Source organism: Brienomyrus brachyistius, chromosome 13 (assembly GCF_023856365.1).
Source record: "Brienomyrus brachyistius isolate T26 chromosome 13, BBRACH_0.4, whole genome shotgun sequence".
NCBI lineage: Eukaryota > Metazoa > Chordata > Actinopteri > Osteoglossiformes > Mormyridae > Brienomyrus > Brienomyrus brachyistius.
Genome location: NC_064545.1, coordinates 18,363,956 through 18,388,551, shown reverse-complemented (window position 1 = coordinate 18,388,551; position 24,596 = coordinate 18,363,956). Strand labels below are relative to the sequence as shown.

At 46.2% G+C, this 24,596-nt stretch overlaps 2 protein-coding genes and 1 long non-coding RNA gene across 5 annotated transcripts in view; 1 reads left to right on the top strand and 2 right to left on the bottom strand.

Annotated features, from left to right (window-relative positions):
* Nucleotides 1–21,969, top strand: part of LOC125705856 (DENN domain-containing protein 2B-like) — a 48,490-nt gene extending 26,521 nt beyond the window's left edge. For both annotated transcript variants that reach the window (XM_048972143.1, XM_048972142.1), the window contains exons 4-20: nt 343–476; nt 4,476–4,609; nt 5,153–5,356; nt 5,911–6,007; nt 6,127–6,171; nt 6,644–6,828; nt 8,348–8,457; nt 9,421–9,490; nt 10,229–10,306; nt 11,244–11,384; nt 11,666–11,814; nt 16,877–17,054; nt 18,705–18,746; nt 19,010–19,121; nt 19,968–20,207; nt 20,994–21,080; nt 21,372–21,969. In XM_048972143.1, coding sequence (XP_048828100.1) covers nt 343–476; nt 4,476–4,609; nt 5,153–5,356; nt 5,911–6,007; nt 6,127–6,171; nt 6,644–6,828; nt 8,348–8,457; nt 9,421–9,490; nt 10,229–10,306; nt 11,244–11,384; nt 11,666–11,814; nt 16,877–17,054; nt 18,705–18,746; nt 19,010–19,121; nt 19,968–20,207; nt 20,994–21,080; nt 21,372–21,406 — 2,041 coding nt within the window. In that variant the 3' untranslated portion in view covers nt 21,407–21,969. The remainder of the gene's footprint in view (nt 1–342; nt 477–4,475; nt 4,610–5,152; nt 5,357–5,910; nt 6,008–6,126; nt 6,172–6,643; nt 6,829–8,347; nt 8,458–9,420; nt 9,491–10,228; nt 10,307–11,243; nt 11,385–11,665; nt 11,815–16,876; nt 17,055–18,704; nt 18,747–19,009; nt 19,122–19,967; nt 20,208–20,993; nt 21,081–21,371) is intronic.
* On the bottom strand, nt 7,420–8,341 carry LOC125705858 (uncharacterized). 2 transcript variants are annotated; one of them, XR_007381718.1, is made up of 5 exons: nt 8,242–8,341; nt 8,018–8,073; nt 7,757–7,877; nt 7,598–7,700; nt 7,420–7,541 (listed from the first exon to the last, which is right to left on the bottom strand). It is a non-coding gene; the product is annotated as an uncharacterized LOC125705858 (long non-coding RNA). The 2 variants fall into 2 exon arrangements; XR_007381716.1 differs by having other exon boundaries at nt 7,420–7,504; nt 7,617–7,700; nt 7,757–7,849.
* Nucleotides 21,970–22,866: 897 nt separating the features above from the next.
* Nucleotides 22,867–24,587, bottom strand: rpl27a (ribosomal protein L27a). Its single transcript, XM_048972144.1, has 5 exons — nt 24,499–24,587; nt 23,997–24,060; nt 23,824–23,899; nt 23,510–23,684; nt 22,867–23,037 (listed from the first exon to the last, which is right to left on the bottom strand). The coding sequence occupies exons 1-5, from the start codon at nt 24,499–24,501 to the stop codon at nt 22,909–22,911; spliced, it is 447 nt and encodes a 148-aa protein (XP_048828101.1). The 5' UTR covers nt 24,502–24,587; the 3' UTR covers nt 22,867–22,908.
* Between the last annotated feature and the right edge of the window lie 9 nt (nt 24,588–24,596).

Below are 24,596 nucleotides of genomic sequence, written 5' to 3'. Positions count from 1 at the left end.
GGCGGAGGAGGGATGGGTTGTATGGGGGTGCAGTCCTTTGACATGCAGGAAAACCTCCCTATGAGTCTATGAGCTGAGCATGCCGTGATGGTTATAATTTAAGGTGGTCCTTGTTTGCTATGACCTGTGGATTGTGCACTGTTTGCAGTCAGTGCGTTTACTTCTGTGTGAGTATTCAAGACCTCCATCGCCTTTGAAAATCAGAGGTGGCCTCGATTCCCTCAAGATTGATTCAGGTTCTTCTGGACTCTGATGGATGGGGAACTAAATCCTGTCACTCGTCCCTCTGTCTCCTGTCTCTTACCTCTTTCTGTCCCTGTCGGGGTTCCGGCACTCTCCCAGAGAGTCGTGTGAGTCCGAGGATGCCTCCAGCCTCCCTCCCTCGCCCGCGGAAAATGGAAGCGGTTCTACGGAGAGTCGGAGCCGGCCCAGCTCAAAAAGCACTTTAGAAGAGAACGCCTATGAGGACATTGTAGGTGAGTGAGCAGGAAATGAGCAGGGTGCAGCATGGGCTCACAACCTGCATGGAAGAATTGTACATAAGTTGGAGCATGTTGAAGCTCCAGTAAAGTAGTAAACATTGCAAACCGCATTAGTCATCCAAGAAAGCTCTTTCTAAGAAGCATTTAAGAGAATTGTGGGTGTTCACACAAAATGAAAAGTTGGGGTTGTTGAGTCTTGTGTTCATGTGGCAGCTGAAGAAAGTTCAGGTTTGACTAGTTTTCACTAGTTTATCTCTTAGACTGAAAAGAATACTTTGCAAATTATCTGCCCCTAGCTGAACCTTGGATTTGTGAGCAATCACAATATGACAGCGAGGAATGTAGCTCGTGGTCTAAATTAATTTACATCTTCTTTTTGTAAAGAGACAAATATAGATGACATTCATTCTGCAGTTTCGTCTGTTTTATTGATGGGCATCACTTATATGAAGCATCTCCCTGTGATTTCCCTGGAAAAACCACACCTGCTATGTAAAACAAGCTCTTGTTTGGTTTGTTTTCTCAATGTCTTGTGTCGAGACCCAAACATGTGGTCTTGCACTCATATCAACACTGATAACATGTTTTGTTGTAGAGGGTTGACAAGTACGGGCTTTAGATTTATTTGCGTCTCCACAACTCTACCGTTTATTGATGCGGGATCTTACCCGGTACCTGTGTAGGGTTAAGTGACACACCAGATAAAATTTGGACTTCTTCTAGTCTAAGAACTTCGCTGCGGGTGATGGGAAATGCAGCACAGTTCTCAAGGCGAAAGTGTTTTCCTGCAATTAACTCTTCCGTAAATTAACTGCAGCTTCAGTTTCGATGGAAGCTCTCTGCTTTGGAAACTTTGAGTAAGTTTTTCTTGGATGTTCATCCCGCCAGCAGAGGCTCCTCGTCGCCGCCCAGCTGATTGTAGAGGCACACAAACTGTGGCCCAGGGCATCTCGTTTTGTCCTGGGTGGCCCAGTGTAGGCATGTCATGCTGGCCCATTTTTAAGGGCGGAATTCCTCATTTGCAAGGAAGCTGGGCGGAAACTGAGAAAATCCACGAAATTGTGTATATTGCGTGGTGGCATATTCCAGGAAGCCCCCCTCCCCACTTCCTGGATGTCTGGATTGGAGGAGATGTGACAAAACAACGTACAAAGTCACACTCTTAAATACAGATGAATATAAAAATATAGATGTCTGCTTGGCTCGGGATAGCAGACGGGGAAAATGGAAACTAAATCCCCTCTCATTTCAACTCGGAGTTTCATTAAAAGCAGCACTGCATTTTCTTTCTACATTATTCATTAGTATTGAGGTTGATGTCCGGGTACCGAGGCTTTTGCATAGGCCATGAGCCCAAAGAGAACTGAGGTGACCTTTGCCCTTGCATCCTGAAGCACCACACTGTGTCCATGCAAAACGTACAGCTAGCGACCAAAGAGAGGAGGCTTCGAAACCCACAGTATCTAGCCCTCGTGTAATCAGTGACACTTCACTTCTTCCCATTCGACTAAGCCAAGTTGTTATTGACAAGCTATGCTAATCCCAAGTACTCATGGCCTCATTGATTCCACCTCTCATTACCCAGAATGCCTGGGGCAGGGGCGCCAAAAAAGGTGGGAAAGTTCCAAGGGCCTTTTACTTTCAATTTGAGGTTTTTTTTTGTAATCTCAAAACCACTGGAATTTTCACCTGTGTTAACACAGTTAAAGTTACACTTTAATTTCCTCAGTTTTACCCCTCTTTCATTGCCGACTTCTTGTCTACCATCCAGCTACTTTTCAGCAGCAAATTCTGACGTAGCAAGGAGCATTTTGGACTGCACTCCTAAATATTTTTTAATTTGTCAGCTCATTTTTGCTTATTTACTTGTTCGTATGTTTATAGGTCTTCCAGTTTGAGCATTACTGTTGCATATTGTTTTCATAAAGCTGGCAGCTGGCATTAATCTCAACTCAATTTCAATTTATTTCTATATAGCACCTTTCACAACAGAGTTGCCGCAAGGCTCTCGACATGGGCGTGTCGTGATACATTCCTGCATCATTTATACAGAAAAAAAGAATGAGAGCCAGATGACATTGGAGGAGAGGAACCAAAGAAGGGAGGAAAAAAACCTCTGCGGATCCAAGGTCCACTAGCTGCCCACTCCCCCATGGGCAGTAAGCTGGAAGAACCAGGGTTCCCCAGTTCCACTCTATAACACAGTTTGTAGATTTTGCCGCTCAAATACACCTTATTCTGCTCGCTTGCCAATCGCCAGGTTTAGCAGGTGTGTTTGAGCAGGGAAATCTGCAGACTGTGTTGCAGACTGGCCTTCCAGGACTGGAAGTGGGGATCCCTGTAATCTGTGGTCCCGGTCAAAGCCAAAGTCCATCGATGAGTCGGTTCTCTGTGTCGGCCTGTGTCAGTTGGCAGATCGAATGCTGCACCCACAGGGTCTGCGTCCAGCCCACGGTGTCACGCTTTTCTGGGACTGAACCAGGACCCCAGCTCAGATGGTGCCCACCCCAGCCACCATGTAGACATGTGGGAAGGAACGCTCCTGTGTTGATTCCAGTCGGCTAAAAGCCAAATCGCGATTGCTAATTTGCCTTATTTTCATACTATTTTTTTAATATAAAAATAAAAAAACTTTCTTTGAATTTTTTTTTTTTTTTTTTGGTAGCATTTTTCTGTGTGATTTCTTCTACTTTTATGTTTCTTGCAGTTGAATTCCAAAGTCTGGACTGCAGCTGTTACTCTTGTGATTAAAATTATTTTTCGGTCACGTGACTCAGCATCTGACCTCGACTCATGGCCACACATGATGTATCTAGATGTCTGTCAGCTTTCACTCCGCGAGCAGCGCGTGTAAGCTATGGGCTCCGCGAGCAGCGAGTTACATCCTCAGCTATTTTTCCGGGTTATCCCCTCAGTGATACGCTGGCTTGTGATTGTTTGCACAGACGGATCTTTCCGTCATCGTAAGCAGAGATGCACGGCTCCTGGCGTGCACGCTCCGCCGTACCGCTTTGTCTTCCGTGCTCAGCTGCTACCTTTTGCGGTCGTTAGTAGCCGGCGAAAACATAGCGCTCCACTGCCAGCTGTCATCATCAGGGCTAAGCGCAGGCTTATCAGAGCGTTATCGCTATGCGCCCACTAAATACCAGCTGGCCTCTGCCTGCACTTTTCATGCGCTCTTATGATATATGTCAAGATGCTGAGATATGATTTATACGGTACATTCCTAACAACTGAATGGAAAGAGTGGAGATTTGCACAAGTGAGCTGCAAATGTGGTTGTGCGCAAAGCAGTAGTAGAAGAGCAAACAGAGCTTCCACTTTTTAGTTCATCACACGCGGAAATCATAACACTTACTGTACAATCCACGTACAACTAGTATAGTGTTGCTGGCATGTATCTGAACTCTGTAGGTACTGCGCTATTGAACGCATGCCAGTGTGACGTGATAAATAAGTAGCGGTCAGCCCCATGGTCGAGGTACAAAGGGAGCTACTGGGTCGACTCTTCTACCACATGTTCCTATGGAGACCAGTGAGCAGATGACAGGTTTATAGCGTCTGATGGCGAAAAAATGAGAGGAATTCAGATTTGAGCCTTTTGAGCTTCCTGTGGCACATTCAACGGTTTCCTCTGCAGACAGACAGCCACATATCAAATGTATTACAAAGACCACCTGCTCAAATATGAGGCCTCTGTTGTCTTTGTAATTTATAATGTCCATTCCTGCTGAATATAGACACCTGTTAGCTATTGACGCTGTCAAAATAAATGGGTGTCGCTCATTGTCATTGAGTAGCTTTTTATGCTGGTCATTTTCAGTGTAGTTCTGCAGACTGTCTCGATGACTCCCAGTCCTGCAGCATCCTTTTCCAGTCATTCATGGGGTTATTCTGTGCTTTTCTTTTTGATCCAGTCACACTAAAAATCTTGCTGCACTTTAAAAACAGAAGTTGCCGGTCTCCCCCCCCCCCCCCCCCCCCCCCACGCAGAGTCCCCCTATGAGGATGTGGTTGTAAAAGGTCGGGAGCTTCGCCGGAAGCCTCGTCTGCAGCCCGAAAGTCTGCGGGAGGCACGCCACAGGACCCCGGCCCCCCAGGACGGGAAAGTCAGCACACCTTCCCAGGTATTTTATCATTGGATAAAACCAGCCTCTGGAGATTTTGAGCTCTTCAGTTTGGCAAATTCAAAGAGTCTCAGATGTAGAATGTGGCTGGATTTGTGTTATTATGTCTGGAAGGATCAGAACAGCCAGACTGCTTTCTCCTTTTAGCTTGTACATGAAGTGGTTCTCAATCTTTCTGTAGGGTCAGCCATAGTTTCTGTATGGTCTTAGCCTGGCATTAATCAGTGGTAGATAGTTCAGGTCCAGAAAATAAAAGTACAAGCCAAGCATTTGTTTCAACCAACCTGTGACTGTCATTCTTTATACTCAGTTGGTTGACTGAAACAGAATCTTGGTTTATATTTTTATTTTCTTGACCTGAACCATCCATCTCTGGTATTTTGTCCCACATTGGTTTTTGTAACCATGCTCACCACTGGTTGAGGGGAGGATGTTTGTCTCGTCAGAGTATTGGATGACCTCCTTATCTCACTGAGTAACTTTGGCGCATTGAGCCACTGACCCACTGCCAGTGACACCCCAAGGCCTGTTTTCTCCCCACAGGTGCCCAGTGCGCAGTCCCCACGTCTCCCAGGCTCTGCGAAGGACAGGAAGTACCGACGGGCAACCTGTCCGACCAAGCGGCATGGCCAGGATGGCACGTCGCCCGTGAGCCAGTCCACCGCCCGGACTTCCCCATGCGGCTTGCTGGAGGATGGCCTCAGTGGGGACACGTTGGCCTGCCATCACCACCGGAGGGTTCCCAAGGTAAAACTCGTCATCTGAAGTGGGGCAGTGCGAGCCCATGACGCAACATTTTTCCACCTGCTCCTCTTTTGCTTGTCCTGAGTGCTCCTCTTGTAAGTATTTCATTTTTGGAATGAAAAAATCCACAGGAACACATGGCTCATAGTGTCAGGGTCAGCCCTTCATGTCACTTCCACGCTTGGCCAGCAGGTGTTGCTGGCCATCCTGTTCCCTCCTGTCTTTGTGCTAGGCCCTTGTGTGTTTTCCCTACTTCCCGGACTGCCGCATAGCTCGATGGGCTGAGTTTGTGGTACAGAGGCTGTAACCCTGCGCTTGTGGGTTTTAGGCCAGCCTTGCTAATTTTGTACCGTAATTGATTAATTGATTGGATTGTCCTCACCTGCTCCTCGTTGCCCCTAATCCTGTTTAGCCACAGCTGCCCCTTGTTAGCCATCGTGTTCACATTATTTAGGTGCCTAAAGGGACAAGAAACATTCTTTCTAAACTTTAGCCCATTACTGTATTATGTCACGCCACATTGATACTGGCCTGATGATGTTTCGCTCCGTTGCCAGCTGGTGCAGAGGATAAACTCTATCTACTGTACGAAAAGAGGCAGGAAGAGACTGAAGAAGCTCACCCTGTCTGGTATTGAAGCCCCTTCTCTAAGAGGTACAGTCTTGCCCATTTTTATCCATTTATATAACGCGGTAACTATATTTTTACATATCTGACCGAAGTGCTTGTCCGTTTCCTGCCGGTAGTCACTGTTGCTCTCTATTTGCTCACAGAGGATAACAGCGAGAGTGAGAGTGACTCAGATGACCGGTTCAAAGGTGAGACGCAGTACAGCCTGGGTCCTTCCTGGGCTTGGGGCAGTTTCACCCTCCCCGAGAGTCCTCGGCACTCTCTGTCACAATGTTGGGAAAGATTATATACGCACAAAATCCTTTTTGTCCACGACTATCTGGATCACGGTCATAAACAAACAGGCCTCATAAAGACGGGACAAATATTTTTGTATCATAGGAAACGAATGTGAGGGGAGACTGTCTGCTTACATAACATGTTATGAATCGCATATTTGAGCAAGTTCTGGTATTTTGAAACTGTAATTTTCTATTAGAAGCACTAATGTGCTGTTTTTAATGACTTTGTTTCACTATGCCAATCATGGAAGCTGTGTCCCCCTTCCTGTGCTGTAGTGATTGTAGGTGGTCTCCACTCTTTAACTACTGCATTGAGAGTCAAATCTTGTATTTTGTATCTGCATTTATGGTTGATTCAGTGTCTTGTCCCCCCCCCCAGCTCACACGAGGCGCCTGTTAAAACTGCAGTCTATGCTGCAACAGGCCCCCAGTTACCGCACTCTGGAGCTGCAGTTGATCGAGTGGCAGGAACGAGAGCTGTTCGAGTATTTTGTGGTGGTGTCTCTGAAGAAGAAGCCCACCAAGAATTTCTACGCCCCAGAGGTCACCTACCAGTTCCCCAAGGTCAGGAGAACCCGAAGGGCCTGGCACAGCCAAACACCTGGAACTTTCTTCAGTTTCCTTTGATGTTTGCCTAATTCTAGTTTCGTCTTTCTGTTTGGCAACACTAGAGGGAAACAATTTCATTTTATGTCCTTATTTAGGCTACTGAAATTTGGCAGCTTGTTTTCGAATAAAGAAAAAGTTGTGAGTGATTTCATTGTCAGTTTATAGTGTAAAAAGATGCTATCGTCAAAGTGTTAGAAGAACCTTCCAAGAAAGACATGTGGGTGTTGTCTTTGTGATGGTGATAGTGTCCCCTGAGAAGTCTGACTGAGTCTACCAGAGACCTGCTCAACACATATGCCTGGATCAGAAATAGGTACTAGGAAGGGAATGTGAAACTTTCCTACAAGAAAAAAATAGCCTTCTCATCAGGTGTGACCAGAGTTTTCCTCTGTCCCTGTTCCAATCTGACCATCTCTGAGCTCAGTACAGATACATCCCCGTTACAATTCTCTGTTTCTGAGCTCAGTGTAGATCTCACCACAGGCCAGATTGTCTCTGAGCTTGGTTACAGGTAGATGTTTCTGTTCCTCTGGCTGTCTCCGATTTTGGTGCTGGTATCCTTCTCTGTTCTTCAGACCATCTGTGATTTCCTTGCAGGTCTACCACTCTGACCTTCTGGTCATCTCTGTACCTCTCTGTCCTTCTGGTCATCTCTGTACCACTCTGCCCTTCTGGTCATCTCTGTACCACTCTGCCCTTCTGGTCATCTCTGTACCACTCTGACCTTCTGGTCATCTCTGTACCACTCTGCCCTTCTGGTCATCTCTGTACCACTCTGCCCTTCTGGTCATCTCTGTACCACTCTGCCCTTCTGGTCATCTCTGTACCTCTCTGTCCTTCTGGTCATCTCTGTACCTCTCTGCCCTTCAGGTCATCTCTGTACCTCTCTGCCCTTCTGGTCATCTCTGTACCACTCTGCCCTTCTGGTCATCTCTGTACCACTCTGCCCTTCTGGTCATCTCTGTACCTCTCTGCCCTTCTGGTCATCTCTGTACCACTCTGCCCTTCTGGTCATCTCTGTACCACTCTGCCCTTCTGGTCATCTCTGTACCACTCTGCCCTTCTGGTCATCTCTGTACCACTCTGCCCTTCTGGTCATCTCTGTACCTCTCTGCCCTTCTGGTCATCTCTGTACCACTCTGACCTTCTGGTCATCTCTGTACCACTCTGTCCTTCTGGTCATCTCTGTACCTCTCTGACCTTCAGGTCATCTCTGTACCTCTCTGACCTTCAGGTCATCTCTGTACCACTCTGTCCTTCTGGTCATCTCTGTACCACTCTGTCCTTCTGGTCATCTCTGTACCACTCTGCCCTTCAGGTCATCTCTGTACCTCTCTGTCCTTCAGGTCATCTCTGTACCACTCTGACCTTCTGGTCATCTCTGACCTCGATACAGGCGTACCTGTCCTTCTGGCTGTCTCTGACCTAATTGTAAGTGTGCCTCTGCCATTCTGATGTGGATATTCCCTCCCAGCTGGATCAGCCCACCAAGCAGATGAGGGAAGCGGAGCAGCGCCTCAAAGCCATCCCACAGTTTTGCTTCCCTGATGCCAAAGACTGGAGCCCCGTGTCAGAATATAGCAGGTAGGGCCCACGCTCCCCCTGTGAAGGGCGCAGCCATCTCTGCCAGTGTACATGATAAACATTGTTCCATGACGTAAAGGAAGTGTGAGGATGTTGTGGGTGCAGTATTAACAGGCACCCCACGCTTCATGGGAATTGGTCACATGCTTTAAATGGAAACAAAAACAAAACCAATGCATATTTATTGAAACACAAAAAAGTCTGTGTTTCAAGGTTTCAATTGCTAACAAAGAGCTTATAGCCCAAGAGAAGCTTCAGCGAGTAGGAGTTAGTCTGATGGAGACATTTCAGAATTCTGTATTTTCTTTGGTATGAAGAGGAGCTCCACCCTGTTACTTTGAGTAGAATTAAACTATTAAAATAAACAAATTATTACCAATTGTCTTAAAGAAAAGGAAATTTTGTTAGCAAAAAGGTGCTACACACAGAGAGTGTGTGTGTGTGTGTGTGTGTATGTATATATATATTAGAGAGAGAGAGAGAGAGAGAGGACACACACACACACACATATATATATATATATATATATAAATATACTGTATATATTCAACCAGATGATGTAGATACTGGAAATAACACAAATATCCTATGTATTCTGGAGATTCTGAAAAGGTATGAATGGACACAGAAGAAAATGCCCATGGAATCTGGAAATGGAAACCAAAGTTTTGAATTGCATAAGCTTGAACGGAAAGGAGTTTTCCTGTTTTTGTGAGCTGACCGTGGTATTGTAGTCTTTCTCAGAATGGAACAACACACTACTGGATCTAAGTGAAACATAATCCCATCCTAGCCCCTGAAGAACGGAATCCTTCTTTGAAGAAATGAAAGGGCGCCTCTATTGTACGACGAGTGTGTTGCTTCACACACCACCACGTCTACGGTGTTAACTATCGGGTGCTTTAAGTGGAATCCCCGGTAAATTGCTGATGTGTGGTGCTAAGGTTTGGTGTTCCCCTGCAGTGAGACCTTCTCCTTCATGCTGACTGGAGAAGATGGAAGCCGGAGATTTGGGTACTGCAGGAGGTTAATGGTGAGCTGCTAATCTCACCTTTTATTCTGGCCTGTTTTTTTTTTATTTCACTTTGTTTACTGTGTTTATTTAGAGGTTCATTGTTGGTTATTGTAATGCGTGACGTGGATCTCAAGGCTGCAGCAACATGAGCCACAAGCACAGAATAATGAATATCATTTGACTAGTACAGTTTTGTCAGTTATGTTTCCCAAAGAGCTGTACAATCTCCTCTGACAATAGAGAGGAGGCCGTATTCGTAGACGTTCGGGTGGTGCAGAGTGAAGCAGATTTTGCTGAACTTCTGTGTGTCTGTGTGTGTGTGTGTGTGGGGGGGGGGGTGGGGGGGGGATTGGGGCTGCCGCATGTGAGCATGAACGTGGGTGGAGATGGCGAGGGGTACAGTCCTGTCCATGATTCAGCGGCTGTGGAGTAGGCGACTGGCTGTTTGTTTAGTAATGAGCTAATCCTTCGACGGGCGTGTTTCTCATATATTCAGAATGGCACGATTGTCACTCTTATCTACATTAGCTCCTCCAGATGATATGCTCTGCACCTGAAGCACTCCTACCATTGATGATTCTAAACTAAAGATGAAAGGGACAGGGTGTGTCGTAGCCTTGGCTGTGAGTGTCAGTGCTGGGTGGGGCTTGCTGCACATGCTGTGTGGGCACCTGCATCTATCACCCACGTCTGAAACGAGAGACAGACCCAGCCTCTAGCTAATGTGATTAATGTGATGTAATTTCTCTTACTCAGCCCAATGGGAAAGGACCTCGCCTGCCTGAGGTTTACTGCGTCATCAGCCGGCTGGGCTGTTTCAACTTGTTCTCCAAGGTGAGCTCATCCGTGAATCCAGGTCGACCACCTGGGATGGGCAGCCGTCTGCCTCCTCCAGGGTTCAAGGGGTGTGGCGCGGCGTCTGTTGGAGCGGCGTCTGTTTCGGCGCTCCAAGAGGTCCTGCACTGGAATCGTTCTTAACACCTACCAGTGCTGCCATGCAGTGGGATTTTCTGCAACAAGCACCTCCCCTTCCTGTAGCATAGGTCTATGTTCCTTTAAGAAGCAATCATCCCTGGATCCTATGACCTGTTAAAAATAGCAGATATTCGCTTGTAGGCTATGAAAGGCCCTGCTCCAGGTAGGGTTAACAAAAGAGATCGCCCGGTATGTGCTGAGTGACAGGATACTGGGGAGTTGTCACTTTCGCTGTTCGCCGATGGCCTTACAGGTGTTATGCTGATACCAGAGCAAGGACCAGCCCCATCATGCCGGTGTTTCTTCGTGTGCGTTCGCATTCAGTGGCACTAAACTCACCGCAGGACTCTGAGCAATACCCCAGTGCGAACATCGCATGTCACAGAAACGCAGAGGCTGTAATGTATTGCCTGGGTATTTGAGTTAAAAGCATAGGCGTAGGCACACTGAAATAGCCAGGAATGCTGTGATTTTGATCACGTCGCAAAGATCAAGCACCACTTTGCGCACAGTTCTAAACAGTTTTCGCCGGGAGGAAAACAGCATTTGATCATAGAGTGACAGAGGGAAAGAGCAATACTTTAAGGATGGTGAGCAGAGATGGTATCGCATGAGCTTTGATGCTAATATTTAGCCAGTGAGTAACTCCGATCACCAAGACGGTCCCTGAAGCAGATGCTATTTGAGTCAGAGCTTTCTGCCAGTCGCTCTCTTATGCCGGGTACTGTCTCACGCTCGGCACTACCCAGAGAGTTCTTCAGCAGAGGATGAGCTCACAGTGGCATTTTCCATGCAGATTCTGGACGAGGTAGAGAAGCGGCGAAGCATCTCGGCAGCGCTGGTCTACCCCTTCATGAGAAGTCTGATGGAGTCGCCCTTCCCTGCTCCGGGCAAAACCATCAAAGTCAAGACCTTCCTGCCTGGTGCAGGGAATGAGGTTAGAGCTCATGAAATGTGAAGGGATGGTCTGAGTTTCATAAGACGTGTCCCACTGTTGATCCCGTTGAAGAAAGCTCTGACTTCTGTGGCCAAGGTTGGGTTCGCGAGTGTCTTACCATCTGCAGGGGAGGGCATGAGTGTATCCTGAAGGTTGAAATCTGCTTGGAATCCGTAAAGATAACATTCAGTATGGGCATTTAGTCATTAATGTCAGTGCTAGACCATGCCTTGTTTTGTCAGTAAGTGTCCACTACTGACCTGCATGGGTACTGCTCCCAGGTTATGGAGCTGAGGCGACCCATGGACTCCCGGCTGGAGCATGTGGACCTGGAGAGCCTCTTCAGCTGCCTGAGCGTGCGTCAGGTCATACGGGTCTTTGCCTCGCTGCTCCTGGAGCGCAGGGTCATCTTCGTGGCCGACAAACTCAGGTAAACACACCCACGGAAGCTCAGGTATTGGAACGATCACAGTAAAAAGGAACAGCATCTATTCTGGTTGTAAGGGACGTTGTAACTGGAACGTTGCAAGTTTGTGTCCCTGAATGACCATGCTTTCTTACCTGTATGCAAAGTATCTAACGTGAGTAGCTACAATCCTGCTATGTGAAGGGGTGAAACTCTGAGGCTCTTGGCATAAAATTCTTTTCACTGCCACTTGTTTAAAGATGTTTAAATTACAGAGTGCATGTCATTAGTGAGCATGCACTTATATGCGCCTGAATAACATCTGCCTCTGATGAAGTCACGTCCCTGTTTCTATGCAGAGTTTCTTCCTGGCCTATCATTCATCTATTTTTAATATTCTGCAGTTGGGATCATTGCTGGAACAATGTCAGGATTGTGCAAAGAACGCTGTGTCCGGTGATCTGGCCTCTTGCACCCTTCTGCAGATCCTTTCATTCCTTTAGTTCGACTGAACTTGTGGTTGACCGTGGCAGATTCGACTGCAGAGCTAGACCTTTTGTCCCCCCAAGCCCCCCTCTCCTGGGTAATGTTTGGTGGGGGGGGGGGAGTGGAATCACATGTGCCTCATGATCAGCTCTTTTGCAAAAAATGGTACCAAGTCCCAAAATCCCCAAAGACTATTTGGGGGACATAAGGCTCCAAACTCCAGTTTTTGCGTAGAGGATGGCTCGCACAAATGGTTTGGGGGGGGGGGGGGAGAACAGAAACAGCACAAATGTTAATGGAGCGTATCCCAGAACGTCCAAAAGGTGTCGCCGTAAAGGGGAATGCAGCTCACTGTAAACAGTATTTGCTATTTTGATATCACACGTAGTCTCATAGCAGGCTAAATCTCTGCACTATTATGGCAGCGATGGTAAATCCTCTGCATGTGTTTACAAATGCGCTACATCAAATCCGTGGTGTGTATCATAGCGACAGAACTGTTTATTTTAACTGTGGATTAGCAATGCAGCACAACGCCACCTAATCATGATCCTTTTTTTCCTCGCTGCGTTTTATGGCCTTGATGTTTATCGTCATGCTATACCATGGCTTGCATGTACCTTGATAAGCTTGGTAATGGGAAATACCGGGATGGACTGACCCACACCCAGAATGTAAACCTCGTATCAGTACCCTGGCAACAACAGGGGCTCTGGGATCACCTGGGTGAAGTTTCCCTTTGAAAATAAGAGACCTGGAAAACGTGCCTCGCAAGGGTGTGAGCATCCGGGTGGGTCTGTTAAAACCCAACCCCAATCCAGCCCACCGGCAGCACTTGTCATGTGTAGCAAATGTAAACATGTCAGTTAGCATCTTTAGCATAGCGAGAAGTCCAAACCTCAGATTTCTGGCGAAGCATCGCTTCAGACGGCCCCGGGACTTTCGCGTGATAGTGAATCGCGTTTCAGTTCGGAAAAAAGGGGCAAGTGGTGTGTCACTGTGGGTCAGACACCCCAGAATGGTGTCAGCTTCAGGTTTGCACGTTTAAGCGGGAGCATTTGCTGCAGGAAGGGGTCACACTGCTAACTGCTAAAAGGGGGAAATGTCTTTGTTTGGATTGAATCGCATTCACCTAAACATGCCAGAGCCAGCAGGAAGGCAGGACATTTTGCAAGCCCCCCCTTTTTAATTTTTAATCAAGCAAAAGAAAGGTTCCTTATCTACGTCGGCCCCTTCTGTGTTTAGACTGCAACTGTCGTCCTGGGTACGAGCTGAAGTAAAAATGTGGCAGTATAGCTGAACATACCTCCCCCGGGAAGCAAACTGCCTGTGGGGGCTTTGCCATGGAAGTGCAGGGAGACGGCAAACGTTCCCTGTCTGCAGACGCTCCTCCTGTATCCACGGAAAATTCATCAAAATGTTTCTTTTTGTCCCTCTTTCCTTTTCTGTTCAGCGGCAACACTTATTTGTTTGAAAACTTCAATCTGCAATCTCCACATCCCCCAAACCCCCCAACACGACATCTGAAGTTGGGGGGGGGGGGGGGGGGGGATTAGCATTTGAATACTGGGTGCACAACATTCCAAACCTGCATCCTGCCCATCGCGGAGGCTGGCTTTCGGTAACAGATGGCTTTCCTGTGTTAATCCCACAACTATCTTTCTGTTTATAAAGGGTGGTTACTTTAACCCGCTACCGTGTTTCTCTCTAATCAGAGAGTTGAGTTTACGCTCTTTGTTCCCTCGTTCGACACAATGCGTCATCATGACCGACACGTCATGCGATTGAACGCAGAGTATAGCTGGGGGGCAAATATGCAGCAAGTGGAAGCGAGTCTCCCTTCTGCCATACTCAAGAGCCGACCAGCAGACCGTGGTAAGAGACTACACTTTAGTACGGACACATGCTCGCTGAGTCACGGCAACATCACCACGGCTCGCAGGGAACACACTGGTGCATCACGGAACAACGCTCGGCCTTTGGCCGGTGGGCCATTTTACTCATTTGCGAGTTTCATCTGGCGACCAGACGTTTCGGCCCAGCAGGAGAGGATAAGTGAGAACCCAAGGGGGTCAGAATCTTCGTAATGCAAAATGTGAAATATATGCATGAAAAGCCATGCAAAAAGCATATTAAATATCATCCGTCAAAAGGCATCTTGAATTACATTTGATATACCTTCTTGCTCTACTGATTAAGGTGCTGCCTTCCAGACGCCAGCTGGAATGTCCCTCCCTTTTAAAATGATACTGGTTCTAGGTTCCAGTAACCCTGATCCCTGTCCCACCATCAAAGTGTCAAGCCCCCCCATGGAGCTCTTTGTTTATGGTGATCATGTCGCCATAATTGTGACAAATGTTTCCTGATATCTCAGTGCCTTGGTAGCCTGCTGCGATCCCTGCTGTAAGCGATTACATTAACCAGTTGATGGATTGTCCATGTCTAGTGTTATTTCAGCATTTGACCCTTTTAATTTCTAACCTCGGCGACCTTTCCCGTCATAGCTCGTGGAAGAGGGAGAGACACACACACATACACATACACACATACACACACACACACACACACATACACACACAGACACTGGCCCCGCACTGTCACATGCACACAGACGTGCGTGCCCCAACAATTAATCACTGGTTCACTGGCGAACATAAGGAGCTTCCTTCTTGCTGCATGGTTTGCATTAGTCCCTTTGTTCACTGATCTCACTTAATGAGAAGTTTGCTTCTGAGAACAGCCTGCAGAGGGGACGGCTGCATGGTCAGCCAGCCCCCCACCCCCACCACACTCCAGCAGTCAGAGACAGAGAGCGCCATTGATCCCCAGCTGCCTGGGAATGCCTGGCCCACGCGTGTCTGGACCTTGGCCTCGTTACGCCGCACCTCGTTTTTATTTTTTTCATTCGTTTTAACACCCGTTGTGACACGCTGACTGTTTTTTCTCGAGAGCAGTGGCTTTCCGGTAATGATGGGGCTGTGTTTGCTTCTCACAGGCCTCCCGCCATGCCCTTGGCACTCCTCCCTGGGCAGTACGGTGTCTGGGCTCGCGTGGTTCAGCTTTAGGATTTCGTGACAGCTGCGATGATGCGGGGACCGCCTCTACACGCTGCTGCGGAGCGGGGGGCACTGAGTCCTGCCCGCTGCAGCCAGGGGTTCGGAGCCCAACGCTGGGGTGTGACCCTGTCATTACTGTGGAACCTGACATGTTCGCCATCCCAGTCACTACATCTGCTCCTTTCCCGAAATGTTAAGTGCGAAAGAACCATCTGCGAATTCTGCCAATCCAAAGCATATTTTGCAATGACTCTTCCAGATACCCACCCTGAGAATAACATAAATCCAGGATATGGGGGGGGGGCGCTGTATTGATTGTGTGCTTCCTCTGGTTCCGGTTTTGTGTTTTTTTGTTTTTTTTTTTCACGGTTTTATGGCTCATTTTGTGAAACTGCACAGGAAGGAAGAGGCAGATGATGTTTTTTGAGTCTTCTAAAGGACGTGCCGCTTCCAGTCATACAGGAATACGAGACTTTAAAGAGTCACTCTTTGTGCTTTTGGCATGATGATGATGACGATGATGATGATGACGATGATGATGATGATGACGACGATGATGATGAATGACTAGGCCACAGACCTTACAAAGACCAAATCCAAGGACCGTAGTTTTTTTATTTATACAACACAACATTGTTTATTTATTTATGCTGTGACGTTGTGTATGTCGGTGTATACATAGGAATTTTTGTCTCATTTGTTCCATTGTTGAATTTGTATATTTTTTCACAGATTGGCTTAATTATTTAAAACTCCAAGCTTTCCGGTCAGTGTCACCAGTAGTGAAATGCATTGGACTAATCTATATATAAAATTTTAAATTTGCTTTACTGATTCACGGTTTACAAGGTTTAATCGAACCAGTGTTTCGGAAGTGCACAGATCTGAGTTGGAATGTGCCCGTATGAGCACTCGATTGGAGACGGGCAGGAGCAGAGGCGGATAGCGGTGCCAACCCGCATAAACATAAGTGCCCTTGACATTTCCTGGTGCTGTGATATTAATTCAGTCAACAGCTCAATCAGTTTTAATGACAGCTTTGTTGGAGTGGAACCCAGCATGGCTCGGGGCATGAGAGAAGTGGAATTTCCAGCCATATAACTGCAGTATAAACTCGCCAATTGTGGCCATGTGGCCAGGTTAGGCCCCGCCCACACACATTTTTTCCCACTTATTTCTTGATATGAGGTCATCACTTTTTTTTTTGGTCAGGGGGTAATAGTCACTCAATTGAATCTCATGCTTTACATGCCAAAAAGACATTGTCTGTGTAATGGGAACCTGTGATTACGGTTCGCAGTCAGGCGTGATTGCTCAGAGAACACAAGGAAAATTCACTTCTTTTGTAGTATACTGTGGGATGGAAAAGGTGTTAGCGCGTCTTTGCTAAAGTTCTCTGACATAGCACTGAATGTTGCCAAGCGCTAGGCTAATGGCAGCACTTGCTTGCTGGCATGGAGCGTTCAATGTTTTGTTGCATCTTACTCTGTGCACACAAGGCAAAGATGGCTGCCTTTGACCCCCACGGCCCCCTGTCCCCCCAGCACTCTGTCCAGCTGCGTGCATGCAGTGGTGGCCCTGCTCTACCCCTTCTCCTGGCAGCACACCTTCATCCCCGTGCTGCCCTCCTCCATGGTGGACATCGTGTGCTGCCCCACGCCCTTCCTGGTGGGCATCCTCTCCAGCTCGCTGCCCAAGCTGAAAGATCTCCCCGTGGAGGAGGTGGGTCTGTCCACGTGGACCTTGGCCGTTGCTATGTGACATTGCAGATGTTTGGTTCAAGAAATTATTAACACATCAGAGATATGCCTTTACCATTTCTATAATCTTAATGTAATTGTTGAATATATTTCCTGTAGTCCTAATTGTCTGACTCTTGGGGTTAGGAAAGTACTAATAATGAATAAAAATAATTATTAAAAATAATAATTAATAGAATAATCTTGGTTTCGTTTCTGGCATGATTTGAAAATGTCTTTTTAAAAAATCCATATACAATGGTGTCACAGGAAGTTTAGAGAGAAAGAATCGGTTGAGTTGAATTCTTGTAGCTTTACAGAGTCAAACTCAGACATTTCCACAAAATGCCTAAACTGCAATAACTCGGTAATGCTGATATGTTATGTAACTCGGTAATGCTCAGAAAATTGTAAATATTTCTCCGGGTGTTCGTACAATCTATCCCCATAATCCTAAAACCTTTCCAGAAGTGAAATGTCTGTTTACCTATAAATGTTTTTGATTAAAAACAAAATGTCCGTTCTCCAAAGAAACATACATGTCTCCGCAGTGATTTGCACAGGAAAGCACGTTTCCCTCTTTATTTGCTGTTTAAAGCCAATGATTTTCAGATTCTGCATCTTTTCAGAGAAGGAATGGTAGAGACAATGGCGGCTTTTTCTGTAGAGTCTCTAGAGGTCGTATTGCGGATGTAAGTGGCTTGCTGGGGTAGTAGAGAGGTCTGTTGGAGGAATCTGGATGAATGTGGTGGATGGAGCCAAGGCGGTCAACGACTGGACCTTTGCCTTTGGGGGTCCTGGTGCAGCTGGAGGAAGTCGGCCTACTCGGTACTTTGTGTGATAGCGAACCACTGCAGCCTGGCCATCCTCCAGCCTGACCACAAAAGGCTTTGGTCTCACAACCTGATTTCGCTATAGACACAAGTGCAGCATCCAGCTTGTAAGCCATGGATAGCTCCACGCAGTAAGAGTGCCGGGTCAAGCGAATTAAACAGTGACAAATATAGCAAAGGGGAGATGCAGGTTCATGCCGTTTTTTAATAGGCTGGATCTCACCCAGAGAGGAAGCCAGCGATTGAGCTGGTCTCTTTCATTCTTCATGAGTTGACCTGGGATTCTTGGGGTGATCCTGGGAGGGAGAGTGAGGACAGGAGCCATCGCAGCTGCTGAGGGCCCGGGCAAATTGAGAAAAGAACTTAGCACACTTAACTGTATGGACTAGCTGCATGCTACTTTGTCATGCATTACATCATTCTTTTAGCTGATGTAAAGTGGGTGCATGGACTGTGCTTTGTTCCCGATTCTGGCCAGACCTGTTACTCCAGTCGGCAGCAGCCTGCCCTCTATCTGCCTCCCCACGCACTGCGGTTAGTGGCCAGGGTTGGGTCTTGTCCTCTTTGTGGGTTTGCGGTCAGAAGACACTATTACAACACACCACCACTAGTAACACTCATAAACGACTCATAAAATATCCAGTCCTCCTCGAAATAAGAGTCTATTGAGGAACATCTCCTGTCTTAGTATTGCTAGTGGTGTTCATGAACACTAGTGGGAAGTTTCTTTGCAACAATTAGTGACAGCATTTAGCATTTTTTTCTCTAAATATGAAATGTATTCCCTTTTGTTAATTCAGGTTTTAACAGTGGACCTGAGGAAAGACCGGTTCATTAGACAGGTAAATACATATGGCCTGTGTGTGTTATAAATCAAAGTCAGCTGACATGTCAATATTTGTGGATCTCAATAATTATAGGATCTAACCATAAGGGAGAGCAGAGTAAACTTGTACTCCCCAGTCTTTCTGTTTTAGGACCCAAGTATTCTGAAAACAATATTTCTAACCCGCATTTCAGACTGTTTTTGTCCATTAAGGTTTGGTAGAATGACTGCCCTCAAGTAGATGCACATCATTTACAATTGCTGTGCATCCATGTGTAGATGGATGATGAGGCCACACTGTTGCCACGGAAACTCCAGGCTGCCCTGGAGCACGCTCTCGAACAGAGGAAAGACCTCATCAGTCAGGACTCTGACAGCGAATCGGATGAAGGTAAACCTCTGATCTAGTCACCCAGGGTCCAATGAGGGATGAAGCCCACCCTGTGATCAAGGCTGCAGTTTGCTCAGCAGTCCGCAAGGAAATACGCATGATGATGTTAGAGACTGAAAGGGTTAATAGTCTTGAGTTAGACAGACCACTAACTCAAACCCTGCATGTCATCTTTAAGGGACGTGTATTTTCACGGATATTGTTGACATTTGTGTTGATTATTTTCAAAGATGGGAGCTTTATACCTCATTGTTATGAGCTGAATATTTCCCTTGCAAAAACAGAATGGAAATTTCCTGGCAAAGCCGGACTGTAAATATTTCTGATGTTCGCACAGTTATGATTTGGCAGGGGGATCCACCAATTCTGCTTTTCCAAACACAGAAAATGGCTTTTTCACTTTGCGTTCTCAATTCACTCCAGATGAGACACAAATTCTTCTTCTTCAAAAAAAAAAAGACTTCATGAATTGTCACAGCTCATCGACAAAGCATTTGACAGGCACGGGTGCAGGAGAGGGGAGGAAGACTTGGCCTAATGACATTTTGCTCTGAAAAAGATTCGATATTCAAATGTGCTGGAGAATGTTTGGAATGAACCAGAAATGAAGGTGCTTCTAAAGAAGGCATGCTTGTAGAAAGGATGATACTTTTAATAAAGGACCCTACGCTACGCTATGGACTCTACTCTCTATGCTATTTATTGTGTAAAAAGTCATGTTCTGCTTTTGTTGAAGTAGTGATGCATTTCTGATGCAGGTAGCGTGGTCTTGTGGAACATTAACTATGAACAGTTGTTTATATAACTCTTTATAAGTGTCTGATGAAGATTTCCCTGTTTTGACAGAATGTAACTCCCTCAACAATGTGGTATCGGAGGCTTTTATCCGCTTCTTCCTGGAGACGATTGGACATTACTCCCTGTTCATGACCCAGAACGAACAGGGCGAGCGCGTTTTTCAGAGGGAGGCCTTTCGCAAGTCTGTGGCCTCCAAGAGTGTCCGCCGTTTCCTGGGCGTTTTTATGGAGTCCCAGATGTTTGCTGGTTTCATCCAGGACCGGGAACTCCGCAAGTGTCGAGCCAAGGGTAGGCAGTGTCTCTCTGGGTACCCTGCTCTGGTCCTCTCTAGTAATTTCAGATGTATCCTATGCCAGTGTTTCCCAAACCGGTCCTCGGGTACCCCCACAGGGTCCACCTTTTTGCTCCCTCCCAGCTCCCTGCCAGATAGTACACATTTTTACTCCTTCTCAGCTCCTGGGAAACGCAGACTGTCTGGGGGTCCCAGAGGACCGGGTTGGGAAATACTGTACTATACCATGTAATAAGAGTGTACTAATTGGTTATGGATGATATTACATATATTCTTAGAAAACACGTCTATGCAAAGTGACCTGCAACTCAGGGTCAGCCAGTCTCCCTGAAGCCCCTAAGGTTAAGGGCCTTGCTCGTGAATTCCTCCAGACTGGAACCCAGTACCTTCAGCAGATCCCCAGCAATCACCCAGCTGCAGTGGCTCCAGTTTAGCGACGGCAGCATGCACCACACCAGGGATCCCCAATTCTGGTCCTGCTGCGTTTGAGCAGGGAAACCTGCAAACTGTGTTGCAGACCGGCATTGGAGATTGGAGAACCCTGGTTTAGTGCTATTGTATGCAAATAGGTTCTTAATTTATATCAAGTAGATAAAAAGCTTCCTTTATCAGTGTGTAGATGCCCCCTCCTGGTAGAAAAATATATTTGACTTGTCGCCACTGGGATAACGGGGAACCAGTGACCCCCCCCCCCCCTTTTTAGAGCACATTAAGAAACATTTTTATTTTTAAACAAATACAGTAGTTAATAATATGGTTTTCTGATACCTCCTCTGTCACAGGGCTCTTTGAGCAAAGAGTGGAGCAGTACCTGGAGGAGCTGCCCGACACTGAGCAGAGCGGGGTCAACAAGTTCTTCAAAGAGTTGGGTGAGTGGACCACTGCATCGCATCAGGAGATCACCTCCTGCAGCTTAAACTCCTGCGCAGTACTCCAGAACCATTTTTCCGAACAACGTCTCAACACGCATTTATAATTCTGCATTAGCTTAAAACTAATTTTCCTGTCGAAAGACTTTTAGCCTCCAGCGGTAGCTGTGAAGCTGGAGTTCATTAAGCTTAAGCCTGTGGGAGTTCATGCAATGGGAGACACAGCCACAGTGTATATTAACCTCATGAGAGCCCAATTGGATTAATACTTTTTTTTTTTTTTTTTTCCAGGTAGTAAAATGAAGTTTCTGCACAAAAAGAACTAAAGGAACCCCATTCTACTGTACACATTTTACCAAATACCAACGACGGTGAAATATTCAGTCTTATTGCATAGCGTGCACATTACAAGACCCGGTATACCCAATACATGGATATCTTCAATATTGGGCTGTACCTAAGTTCATATTTTGTACAAAGAGAAATCACTGTAAGCTTGTTGTCATACCCGTTAGGCTTCTAGTTACTTTTGTAGATTAATTCCAACGGGGCTTTGAGTGGTTGCAATGTGGATGGTAGCTAATGTGCATTTGACTGTTCCCAGAATAACCACTGACTTAGAAAAGGTATGTGGAGGATCAGATCACATATGAAGAATGGCTCCACCAAGTGCTAGATCTCTCTCATTGTGTGAATGTTGCTTTTGTCTGCTGTCTAGCGTGCTACACCATCATGGTACTTTAGATGAGGACAACCTGTGCATTAAACAGCTGGAAGTTTATGTATATGCGTTAAGGTACATGAAGAACATACTTGTTAACAACCCAATTGCTTTGTATCTTGTAAATTTCTAAAAAAAACAATGTTTTAAGAACATGTGTGAACTTCGCCTTGAACTCAAGCTGTTTATTCGGCGCACACACAGCTGCCAGATGCTACTTTTAGAATCTAGGGACAGAGCGCCCCCTTTTGGTGGTGCAGAGTTTCCCGTTATGGTCACTGGACTAGTAGCACATTTGGTTGTTTTAGGTTAAAGAAAAATGAAGTTATTGTTGCAGTAGCGAGAACATCTAATTCACCAATGCACCGATGACTTCCACATTCACTAAGTTGCAAAATATTTCCAGTTACTTGTAATCTTCTAGAAGTACAGCGACTCCTGGTAACACTCTCACCTCCAGTGTTAAAGGTTCTAATCCCATCTCTGCTGCAAAGGAGTTGGGGATATTTTATAACTAGGGATATTTTCATTTTTCCTTCCAATATGAAGATGTGCAACTAGGCTAACAGTATGGACATACTTTGTAATGGGCTCCAACACCCTGACCAGTAAGCGGATGAGACTGATGTTCATCATGAGAATTACTTTCAAATTCAATACACCTGATCCCCAAAGCATACCAGCTACCTGCATAACCCGAAAGAAAAATTATGAAGGCAATTTAATGTTAGCTGTCCCAATGGAACACCAGCCCAGACTGGCTCTGGGTATCGCACTGATCCCCAGTTATGTAAAACTGAAGTCCTGATCATAAAAGATCCATGGGCATCTTTCAAAGTAGCAGGGATGACACCCTGATTTTCTGGCTAAAATTGCCCACTGTGACCCTTTCCTAATCATCTCCTACATCCAATTGAATTCTCCTGCCCCCTTCACCAACATAGCTACTGTGTGGTGATTGTACTGGCACAGAATGCCTGCCATCACATCATTCAGGGGACTTCGGGAATCTTGGAAACTGCCATACAAATGTAACATAGTTATTACACAGAAAACAAGCAGGGATTCTTTTTATACAATTTATTTCCAATAATTGGTGTCAGATGCTCATGCCATCAGTACACAAGCTCCCCCAACTCCCTTGATCTTCTCCTCAGCCTTTCTGCTGAAGAACTTGGCCTTCACAATGACAGGCTGCTTGGGCAGTTTGCCTTTGCCCAACACCTTGAAATAGCCCTGCCAAAATAAAAAGGACTTGGATGAGCATGTGGTTCTCCATCCCTTTACACAAACTCCAACTTGTGGTACTTCTGCACAGGAAGATGGCAGCTCAGTGGTACAGATTTGAGAAAAGGTTCCACAACATGTATTAAAGCTAACATTCTCGGAACTGTCCCATGGGAACTGAACACGTTTGAATGTTCTTCATTATTGATATTTAGTTAAATGCATGCAGTGCAACCGTTGATCTTGGATGGCACACAGATATTCAAATACTACACTATACTAGTTCAGAAACCTTTAAAATATAACAACTTTGTAGAACATTTATTAATTTAGCCAGAAATAAGTAGACAGGAGAATCCGAGTACAGTCATCCATGAATGCAGGCAGCACTCCAGTGTACCCATGTGATGGACAGACGGTGCACAGCTGGTGTTAACACAAAATCCACAGTTAATGTTAAGACAATCAGGACGCTACTCACAGCACGCACGACATCAATGATAGGAGCTGGGCCTTCAGGCTTCTTGGCGTAGTTGACCCTGGTCTGCTCACTGACCAATGTCCAGAGCTTGTCCAGGTTGATGCTTGGGCAGAACATGGTGTTCCTCTTCAGATGGTAATGTCTCATACCGACTTTACCAAAGTACCCTGGGTGGCTAGTTAGCAAGAGCAAGATAAAAATCACATGCGTGAATCTGAATGGCCAAGTACCGAATAAATACTGAAGAAAAACTAACACCAGAAACCAGAGACTTTCCCCAGAACCAGCATCACAAAAAGCCGTTTCAAACTCACTATTTGTCGAAGTTGATCCTGTGGTGGTGCATGCCACCAGCGTTACCGCGGCCGCCGGGGTGCTTCCTGTGTTTGCCTAGGAGAAAGGAGGGGGACACGCCGGCTTAGTAACTTAAGATCGCCGACACGCCAGCGACATACGACCACGCAAAGGACAACAAACCGGGTCTCACCGACTCGGCCGTGGCCGTGGCTGACGTGCCCCCGGAGCTTCCTGGTCTTGCTGTTCCTGGTGGGCTATTAAAAATTAGGAGGAAAAAGAAAAACACGCATGAACGTACGCGCAACGTGAAGTCTACCGGGTGGAGGAACGTAAAACCCGGTATAAGCGAGGCTGCAGGTCCGATCTACCATAACATGCTGCCGTCCTGAGAAAGGAGTATAGAACATTTTACCAATTTTACGATATATGTATACATACACATGTATATAAGCCATTTGCGTCTTTGAATCAAAAGACGAGTTATGTTGTAGTGTAGGCCAAATACGTCCACCACTAAAACTGGTAAATGGGAACACTGTAATAAATACTTATTATAATTCTACCCGATCCACGACTGATTATGTTCTGTACATCATATAAAGCAATCCGCGTGTCAGTATTTGGTAGTAAAAAGGAAGATGACTGCCGATTTACTTCAAAACCAAAAGCCAGCGGCGAAGAGCGGCACTCACCATTTTCGAGGGTTAGTAGGAAAAGGAGGGTTATTTTATAATATCGCGATTATATGCGAGACTTCATTCTTCGGGAATGCCGAAAAAACGCGGGCGAC

What these genes read in the sequence shown, in the direction of transcription:
- rpl27a (XM_048972144.1), bottom strand. An exon ending in CCACGGCCACGGCCGAGTCG is followed by an intron (nt 23,900 to 23,996) that starts GTGAGACCCGGT and finishes CCTTTCTCCTAG; the next exon opens with GCAAACACAGGAAGCACCCC. An exon ending in TCATTGATGTCGTGCGTGCT is followed by an intron (nt 23,038 to 23,509) that starts GTGAGTAGCGTC and finishes TTATTTTGGCAG; the next exon opens with GGCTATTTCAAGGTGTTGGG.